Below are 9,785 nucleotides of genomic sequence, written 5' to 3'. Positions count from 1 at the left end.
TTGTCGCCTTTGTTCTCTTGAAGCACCGCCTTCAGCCCAAGGTCTGTCCCCAGTGCGAGGAACCCCATACTGCAGGTTGTGACCCTTGAGGCTTTTCTACCTCTTTCGCCCTTGCCAGGCCCCGGGCCAGTCAGTGGCCTGCATTTTGTGTCCCAGACACTTCTGTCCACTCTTGCTGTACGTTGTCTTCTTATTCGCCAGCTAGGAGCCACTTTCAGCCCCCTCCTTTTGTTGAGCCGTGTCTAACCATCTTGTCACATGACCTTCCTCTCACTGCCTCCAGCCCTTGCCGTCTGAACCGCTCTCCTCACACATGACCCACAGATAGCCTGGCGCTGTATTGCTAGAGCACGGGCCGTTTACTGTTCTGACACACACCGGACAGTAAAATCCTTGACGATGGGGCCACATCATTTCCTTCTATTTCCAAGGCTGGGCTTATCGGTACTTGGTGTCAGTATCTGGCCCCCTGCCTCTTGGCAGACTAGACAATTTCTAAGCAGGAGTCAGACGCGTTGAGTGCTTACTGTGTGTTAGGTACTCTGCCTATGGCATGGCATCTCTCCTCTACGTTCTGGGGCACGGGCTCTTACCCTCCCCCCCCCCCCGAGTTTGTAAGGGAGGATACAGAAGCTCAGGGAGATTCGGCAGCTCATCCAAGGTCATAGACCCAGAAAGGGCCTTGTGTGTCTGATTCCAAAGTCTGTCTGGTTTCTCCTACGTGGCCTTGCTCCCAGCTCCAGCCCTCCTAGGCTCAGATGCGGCCAACGGAGCACCAATTTCTTACTGTGTGCTTAGGCAAGGACACAGTGATATGAAGAGATGGTCCTGGGCAGCTTCCCTCCTCGTGCTGTTCCCCAGTGCTGTTCTCCTGGCATAGAAGAGAAACCTGGCTCCGAAGGCATTTGTCCATCTGCTCTCAGGACCTGGAGCAGAGGTGGTGTGGAGGTGGGGGCATCAGAACACGGATGACAGAGGTTCCCGGGGCCTCGTATTATATGATCTACTGTCTCTGCTTTGGCTTCTTCTCCCCTCCCTCTGTTCTTCTTAGGAGTGAGCCTGGTCATGTTTGGGGATTCAGGCTCTTGCATGGTGTGGGTGAGATGCGTCCTAGTGGGACACCGGGCCATGGGAGTGGAGAGTGCGGAGGACTGTGTGGAGCAGCACCTGGGCAGAGACTGTGCCCATTACCCCTGGGCTCTAGGCGATGCCTGTCCGTCCGTATCTTCCCATCATGTGGAATATTAGTAAGGATGGGGGAGAAGACGTGGGTCCCAGGCAGGTTGCGCTCCCTCAGCCTGCGGGGTTGGTGGCTAAGGCATGTGTGGGCTTGTGCGTGTGCACGCACGCACATGTGCATGTGTGCATACAGACATGTGCAGAGCAGGTGGTAGCAGTGGCTGTGAAGGGATGTGAGTGTGACGGTGCTGGGAGGAGGACAGGGCCGCCACCTCCAGGCAGCGCAGGCCTCACACCTTGGTACCCAGCCCATTGGCCACGTCAGCCCCCTGCGGAAATGCCACATTAGGACAAAGGGCTCCCCCAGCTAGGCACTGCCCCACCCTGCCGAGCAGTCAAAGCCTGGCAGCCTTGCCCATGGGCCACCCCTTCCACACCCTGTTGGCAGTGTGGTTCTCTCTCCCCACCCCCAGCCCGAGGATGGAGGAAGGACAGAATTCCTGTTCCTTTTATCTCCACTTGGGAGGCCCAGCCCAGCCCTCATTGTCTAGCACCCTGGCTGGGGGCGGGGGTGGGGGGGGCGGTGGCCTGGGGCATCAACTGTGAGGCTGACCCTCTCTTCCGTTCTGGACAGGTTCCTGAGCGGGAAGGGCCTGGTCATCTACCCAAAGATTGGAGACAAACTGGATATCATCTGTCCACGGGCAGAAGCAGGGCGGCCGTATGAGTACTACAAGCTATATCTGGTGAGGCCTGAACAGGCAGCTGCCTGCAGCACCGTGCTCGACCCCAATGTGCTGGTCACCTGCAATAAGCCAGAGCAGGAGATTCGCTTCACCATCAAGTTCCAGGAGTTCAGCCCCAACTACATGGGTCTGGAGTTCAAGAAGCACCACGATTACTACATTACCTGTGAGTCCCTGCCCGTCGTGTGGTTCTCTCCCATTCTGGGGCACAGCGGCTTTTCAGTAGTGCGTAGAGACTACACACAGTTCAGGCCCCGCCTGATCTGGTCCCCTCTGAAGACTGGCATGCTGTCCTCGCAGCCTGGCCTCGGATTCCGACCCGTACAGTCCTCAGCTTGCCTTGGCTCAAGGAGTTGGGTGGGAGAGGACTCCAATTTGTGGTGCTCTCTCTTTTAATCTCTTTGCCCACCTGAAATGTAATCTTCGGAATGGCAGAGTTGGCAGAGCCCTTTGGGATCAGCCAGCTGTTCAGCCTTTCTCTTCCCGGGATACCGAGGCCCCAAGAGGGGAAGGGGCTTCTTGTCCTAGATCATCCGGGGAGTCGGGGAGAGGGTTGGGACTCCAGCCCAGTTCTCCTGACCCCCGGTCCAGGGTTCCTTCCAGTCTGTGTAGAAGTCTCTCTCACAATGCCAGTTCTGATTGCTTTGTCTCTAAGCAACATCACCCAATGAGAAGACACATCTCAGTGTCCACTGAGAAAGAAGGGCCGGGGTCATGACAGAGGAGCAGCAGCTTGGGGGAGGGGCTAGTTCCAGGCCAGGCTGGCAGGGCCGGCTGGCGGCTCTGTTGCTGTGGGAGGGAGAGAGGTAGAAGGGCTCACAGGTAGGTGGGGGCTGCTGGCCACTCCCCGCCTCCCAGTTCTGTCCCAATGGGCTAAGCTGCTGCTACGGTTTCTGGGTAATGCGGGCGGCCTTTCTCTCCCCCTGACTGCTCTGGGCTCTTGCTGCAGCTACATCCAATGGGAGCCTGGAGGGACTGGAGAACCGGGAGGGAGGCGTGTGCCTCACGCGCACCATGAAGATTGTCATGAAGGTCGGGCAAGGTGAGTGCCCTGTCTGAGGGCCCCCCACTTGGGCCTTTGCCACAGATGTCCCTGAGTGCATGTGGGTGTGTCGCGGGTAGGGGAGGGAGCGACAGGATTAGAAGATCCGAGGTCCGGTGCATAGGCCATTCTTGGTGCAAGTTAGATGGCTGAGGCACCGATCCCTCCCCGTCACCTGGCCTCTCCCACTCACAGACCCCAACGCTGTGACGCCTGAACAGCTGACTACTAGCCGGCCCAGCAAGGAGGCAGATGATACTGTCAAGACGGGCACACAGACCCCCGGAGGTCGGGGCTCCGTGGGTGACTCCGATGGCAAGCATGGTGAGTGCACAGGTGTCTCCCAGAGGGCAGAGGCCATTCCTCGCCGACCTTTCAGGCCCTGTCTCCGAAGACAGGCAGGACGGGGCGCAGCCTGAGGTCTGCTCTGTGTGCCCGGGAGGCCTGCCTGACTCCCCTCCCCCACTTACCCCCTTCAGAGACTGTGAACCAGGAGGAGAAGAGTACCCCCGGCGGGAGCAGCGGAGGCAGCAGCGGGGACCCTGACAGCTTCTTCAACTCCAAGGTGGCACTGTTTGCGGCCGTCGGCGCTGGCTGCGTCATCTTCCTGCTCATTATCATCTTCCTGACGGTTCTGCTACTGAAGCTGCGGAAGCGGCACCGCAAGCACACGCAGCAGCGGGCGCCCGCCCTCTCGCTCAGTACCCTGGCCAGTCCCAAGGGGGGCAGTGGCACGGCGGGCACCGAGCCCAGCGACATCATCATCCCCTTACGGACTACAGAGAACAACTACTGCCCCCACTACGAGAAGGTGAGTGGGGACTACGGGCACCCCGTCTACATCGTCCAGGAGATGCCACCGCAGAGCCCGGCGAACATCTACTACAAGGTCTGAGAGCCCGGAGCGGCCTCGGGCCCTGAGGGACACTCGCCGGGACCGCGCGACTCTCCTTCCTCCCCACGCCCCTCCCCTTGCCAGCTGTGCCCACCTTTGTATTTAGTTTTGTAGTTTCTTGGCTTTTATAATCCCCCTTTTGCCCTGCCCCCGGGCTTTGTAGGGGGTGCTCGTGCCCCCAGCCCCCATGCTCTTGTGCCTTCCCCCTCTGGCCAGGCCTCTGGGCTCTGCGGGGGTGCCCCTTCTTGGAGGGCAGGGTTGGACGCTGATGGACAGCAGGCAGGGAGATGGCCCCCTGGCCCTGCCCCCCCTCGCCCCTTTTTCCCCCTTCCCAGGACTTCTTGTCCACTATCATCACTGTTTTTAATGTTTTTGTGTTCATTTTTTAGCTGTCAACTCATTTGCATCTGTTTTTTGAAGAAAAATGGAAAAGGCGGCCCCTCCGCAGGCTTCCTGAGCCCGGCATAGCCCAGTATAAGGGGCCGGGGACAGGATGTAGCCAGCCGGGAAGCTTAGGATGGCATTTCTTTTATAAACTCCTTGGTATTTGTGTCTGGGGGTGGGGGTGGGGGGGACAGGTCAGAGCTGTTCTTGCCTATGAGGGAAGACGAGAGTGCCGTTGGGCAAGGTGTCTCACCCTCCCCTCCTGACCCTCCTGTTACAAAGCTGATCTTGGCAATGGGGTAGTGGCTGCCACCCTTCCACCAAAAAAAAAAAATCCCTTCCTTGTGGGATTCTTGGGCATCTCCTGCCTCCCTCACTCTCACGGTAATTAACGTCTTAATTGGCTGTTGCCTGGGGAACAGGAGAGCTGCTGCAGGCAGATGACCTCATGGGGGGTGGAGGGAGGTGAGGTGCCCAGGTGGCTATTTGCCCTGCAGAGCTGGGACTTCCCCCTCCCCTCCGCCCTGTTCTCTCCTCACCTTTGGCCCCCTTCGACCTGGTGGGGAGACAGAGGCCCAGGGCAGAGACCTAAGCGGGTATATGGCCAGGTGGCCTGCTCCTTTTCTGGGCTCTAGCACAGGTGGGTGCCCCCACAACCCAGCTCTCGTTGGCCCCCAATCTTGGGCTGGGGCCTGGAAACAGGAAGAGGCTGTCTAGGGCTGGGCCAGCACGCCGTGCACTTTGACCCCGGCTCCTTGCCAGCACGGCTGCTAACAGACTGCCACTTGAGTGTGCCTTGCCGGTGCCCCCAGAGTGGCCATGGAAGGAGCTGGGCCTTACACCATCCACCTCCACACTGCCGCCTGGCCAGCTGCCTACCCCAATGCCAGGTGGGAGAGGGAGCGGAACAGCCAGCCCCTTCCAGGTGGCAGTCGGAAGGGTTTTTTGTTTTTGTTTTTGTTTCTGTTGCCATTTGTGTAAATACTAGTCTTTTTTGGAAAAAAAAATAATGTAAAGATGTTTTGTATAAACTCCGAATTATTTTCTTGTTGCTTTTTTCTTAGAAAAAAATGAGAACTAAAAAAAAAAAAAAAATTTAACCACATGGAGAAATGGGTGTAAAATGGTGTCGTGATGTTGGAGAATGAAGTGCGAATGAATGAGTATGTCAGTGCGTGTGAGAGAGACATTGATGGATCGATCGATTGATTGATTGATTGATTTCCTGTGTCCAAGCTGGGCAGGTATGGGAAGAGGGCGGCTGTCCTAGTGGAGCAAGATGTTTCAAGTGTCCTATGCCCCTCCTGCTCTCTTGCCAACTATCTCTCTTCTTCTGCTGGAGCCTGCAAACATTTCCCCCTCTCCATCCTGTCACCTCTGTGGCAGAGGCCATGGGCATCTGCCCAATCTGGCACTAGACTCAACCAGAGAAAGTGAAGGGGGGAGAGGGTGTTCCCATGGGGACTTGGGTGTGTCCAGAAGCACCGCCACCACCTGGCCGGGACTAGATCTGGGACTGCTGGCAGGCCCAGCCCTGCCCTGCCTCAGGACGCCTGGAGGTGGATAGAAATACCTTCCCAAGAGCTGGCTGTCAGCTGCAGCCCCCTGGATCCCGGGGCTGCTTCGGGCTGCCCAGTTCACTTCTCGGCCAGAAGAATCTTTGCATCTCCTGTCTGCCCAGCTGGGCGGCATCAGTGCCCTCACTGTGGCATACCTGGGTGCTTCCGGCTGGCAGCTAAAGCCCCCAAGCCGGAGGAGCCCCGAGCACCCGGCCAGTGGTCGAAGAGTGTGGTGAGGGCTCCGAAGAGGGCTTGGCCTCAGTCCCACGGCAGAGACGCAGATGGGCAGGGCCCGGGCCCTCGCGCTCCAGCCTGGAGCAGCCTGCAGGCCCTGTGGGGGGACTCCTTGTGGAGATGGCCAAGACAGATGTCAGGAGAGGAGGAGAAGCGAGGTCCAAGCAGCTAAAAATGGGTAAGAAGGCACGAGAGGAAAGGAGGAGGAGGAGGAAGGAAGGGGAGGGTTCGTTAGTGATCCAGTGCGGGAAGCCCCAGTGCGCCAGCCAAGGAGCAGGCTGGGCCGTGAGGGAAGTGGAAGCGCATGGCGAAGGAAGGTGGAGAAGAGCCACAGAGCAGGCCAGGGGGAGGGAAGGGAGGCTGGGCTGGAGCAGGGCTGGGCCCGGCTGGGGTGCTCCAGGAGCCAGCTGGGGCAGAGGCTGTTTATTTGGTTTCTCATTAACCAAAGGAAGTGCCTGGATCAGATGGGGCCTCTGCTGCTTGACTGCCTGCCCAGAGTGGGGCCCGGCCTGGGCCGGGGGTCTCCAACTGGGCCTGGTTCAGGCCAGATCGATGTCTAACTGAGATGGAGCCTGACCTGGGTTGGGTGAGCCCTTCCCACACTTCTCCCACTGAGTGTCCTTGGGTGGTCCCCAGCCCAGCCCAAGATACCAGCTGCCCTGCCCTACTGGTGGGTGGGGGATGGAGTTCCTGGAGAGCCCCTGGGGAGTAGCTGTGGGAGTGTGAGGTAAAATCTGGGGGAGAGGGCGAAGGAAAGCATGGGGCAGTCTCTCCAGCAGCTCAGAAGTTTTGTGACTGGCTGTTCCCACTTGCCCTGGCTTGGGTGCCGTGGCCGGCGCTGGTTCGAGCTCAGCACCCATGCCGTGCTGGCCACGTAGTGCTGCTCAGTAACCCCTTGTGTCAGAGTACCCTTCACTTGGACAGTGCCTGCCACTTTTTTTTAAAAAAAATTGTTTTACACACATTATCTCACTGAATTTCCTAAACTGCCCCGTGAGGGTGGACGGTGGGGAATTCTTTGCCTCATGATTGAGATGAGGAAACGGAGACCGTACGAGGGATACCCTATTGCCCAAGAACACACATCACGTGAATGGGAGCACTAGCATTCAGGCCTCGTACTACACCTGAGCAAACAGAAGTTCCTTGAGGGTGGTTCTCCCTCGCCCCATCCCCTGCTCCTTGCCCTGCGTCGGGTGAGATGGAGCAAGTGTGCTTCCTCCGGGGTCTTGAGGAACAGGAGCCCTGCCCCCTTTCCCTGCCCACCTGTGCGCGTCAGGGAGGGACTCAGCTTGGGTAGCTGGAGGCAGGAGGTGGGAGCCTGCTGTGGTAGGCCCAGACCGGCCCCACCCTCGGATCTCCTTCCTGTCCTAGCTGAGCCCAAGTGCCTGGTGACTCAGGAATAGAGGATGCTTCCCAGGTGAGGGTGGGGCTGCCTGGCTTCCTCCACCGGCTATGCCCAGATCACCGAGGAGGCCAAGGTGCACAGGTGCTAACTAGGCCTCAGTTTCCCTGAAGGAATAGGCCCTGTGGAGCCGGAAGGCCAGGACTCTTGTGACTTATCGTATCGGTCCATTTAAGCTCCCAGGAGGCCTCCCTCAGGCACCAGGGGTGTGGATGGCCTGGAGGCCTGTAGGCAGGGGCCTGAGGGCGGGCCGAAGAACCCCAAGAGAGACCCAGGCCCGACTGGGATGATCCTAGGTTGAGCCCCGCTGCTCTGTGGACACCTGGCATCAATCACTCTTGGAAATCCGGCCCGCCTGCCTGCCTGGCCTCCTGTCCTGCCTGGGCACGTCACGGTCCCACTGACACCCCAGCTGAGTCAGCCCCAGCCTGCCTGGGGACCCTCCTCGCCCATCTGCTGCCGGCCTCCTGTACAGCTGGCCATGGGATGGGGGCGGGTGCTGGGGCCCCAGCTGGTGCTTGTTAGGTTGGCTCCCCCTTTGGGAGGCTGCTGAAGGAGAGACCAGCCCCCACCCAAGACAGGGGTCACAGAGCCCAAACTGAAAGCAATTTAAGGGCATGGGGGAGACCGTAATTATAGGTTCTGTTTCCAATGGTTAATTATCCAGTTGGCAAAGAGAAAGGAAAGAGAGAAAGCTGGGTGTGGGGGGAATAAGGAATGTGTGAAGGGTATGGGAGGGCAGGAGTCTGCCATGGGGCCCTCTGATACAAGGGAAAGAGCCTCCGGACTCATCCTAGCTCTAACATGACTCTTTTTGACCAGGGGCAGGCAGGTGCCTGCCTCTTTGGGCCTAAATTTCCCTGTCTGCGCAGTCATAAGTGAGACTAGGCATCTTTATTTATTCAGAAAGCATTTACTGAGTACTCGCTGTATGTCAGTCACTGCTCTGGGCACAGTGAAGACCAGGATAGGCAAGGTCCCTGATCCCAGGGACCTCACGTTCTGGAAAGGCCTTTTAAGAGCTTGGTTAGTTAGCTTTCAGCTGTACTTGTGTGCTGATGGGTTGTGGGAATGTGAGGGGCAGAATGGAAGATACACAGATTAAAAACTTGGGTTCTAAAGTTAGCTTTTCATTCATTCATCCACCCAGTTTTTAAACAAATGTCAAATGCCTGGCACGTAGTAAGCTCCAACAAATGGTAGCTGTTGCTTCTCTCATGAAGTGTGGTATGGGCAGTTTGGCCCTGTGGCTGGCTTTCTCGGATCCCTTTCTTCTAGAGTAGACCCACCCAAGGTCTGGCTGTACCCCTCATCACTGACCAGAGCAAGCCTTTTGTAAATTTCTGAAACATCTTCATCATCAGGAGTTATCCTGAGGCTCCAATCCCTGGATTGGGGTGGGCAAACTGACCCACGATCAACACCTTCCCAAATCCAGACCCAAAGAGCTCGGTGTCCTCAGGCCTTGCCTGCCACCAAGGCCCCATGAGCTGGTCTCTCCCACCCTCCCTGGAGCCAGTGGGTGAGGAGCTGGCTTCTGAGAGAGTTGCTCTCGCCCTTCTTTGGCCAAGGTCCTAGGTTGCAGGAGAAGCCACGGGGATCCTGGAATGCAGCCCTTGCTGTCACGGGACTGGCTGGTGGCTTCCCCGGCTCCCCTCAAGCCTGTTCAGGTTAGAGGCCAGGAAATGGTAGATGTACGACTTTTCTGACCAAACGCCTCATGGGGAAATTGAGGCCCCGACACTGGAAGGGAATTCCTCAAAGATGCACAGGGAGGGCTGGCATAGTTCAGGCCTCAAGACCAGTTCCCTTTGCCTCTCAGGCCACAGCTGTGTGCCCTTCTTACACACTGTGGCTTTGTTCTCCCAGAATCCCCAGGAGTTTGTATGTGCGAGTGAACCAAACAAATCTATATAAACACAGTATTTATATTGACAAACTATGTAAGTTTACACAAGGCAATTAGCAAAATGACACATGGTCCTGAGGGGTTTAGGCCTGGTCACAGGAGACTGTTAGTACATTTTCAAGGTTTGAGGCCCAGAGTCTGGCATCCCGAGGCAGTCCAGCCTCCTGTATACACCTCCGGGGCTATGCTCCTTCCCTCCCCCATGCAGGCAGCGAGCCCTTTAGGGCCAGCCTGACAGTTAGCTGTCCTTGCCCCGTCTTGGGTCCCCCTGCACACACTAATAGCCATGGCAGTAACATGCTTTCACATGCAAATTGCTATGGAATTCTCAGCCCTTGCCGGTGCCCCAGCCCCCAAGGCCTCCCCCTGGGCAGATTCAGAGAAGAGAATGGAATCTTTCAAGCTGTTAGGGCTTTTGGAGACCTTCTAGTC

The 9,785-nt window shown here is 57.6% G+C and overlaps 1 protein-coding gene across 1 annotated transcript in view; it reads left to right on the top strand.

Annotated features, from left to right (window-relative positions):
- The window catches only part of EFNB1 (ephrin B1), a 12,689-nt gene extending 7,330 nt beyond the window's left edge, over window positions 1-5,359 (top strand). Inside the window, exons 2-5 of the mRNA XM_011371463.2 lie at window positions 1,814-2,091; window positions 2,875-2,967; window positions 3,163-3,291; window positions 3,447-5,359. Coding sequence (XP_011369765.1) covers window positions 1,814-2,091; window positions 2,875-2,967; window positions 3,163-3,291; window positions 3,447-3,862 — 916 coding nt within the window. The 3' untranslated portion in view covers window positions 3,863-5,359. The remainder of the gene's footprint in view (window positions 1-1,813; window positions 2,092-2,874; window positions 2,968-3,162; window positions 3,292-3,446) is intronic.
- The last annotated feature ends 4,426 nt before the right edge of the window (window positions 5,360-9,785 follow it).

This window comes from Pteropus vampyrus, unplaced genomic scaffold (genome assembly GCF_000151845.1).
Source record: "Pteropus vampyrus isolate Shadow unplaced genomic scaffold, Pvam_2.0 Scaffold191, whole genome shotgun sequence".
Taxonomy (NCBI): Eukaryota; Metazoa; Chordata; class Mammalia; order Chiroptera; family Pteropodidae; genus Pteropus; species Pteropus vampyrus.
The sequence above is the reverse complement of the archived record's forward strand: the minus strand, read 5'-3'. Positions and strand labels throughout refer to the sequence as shown.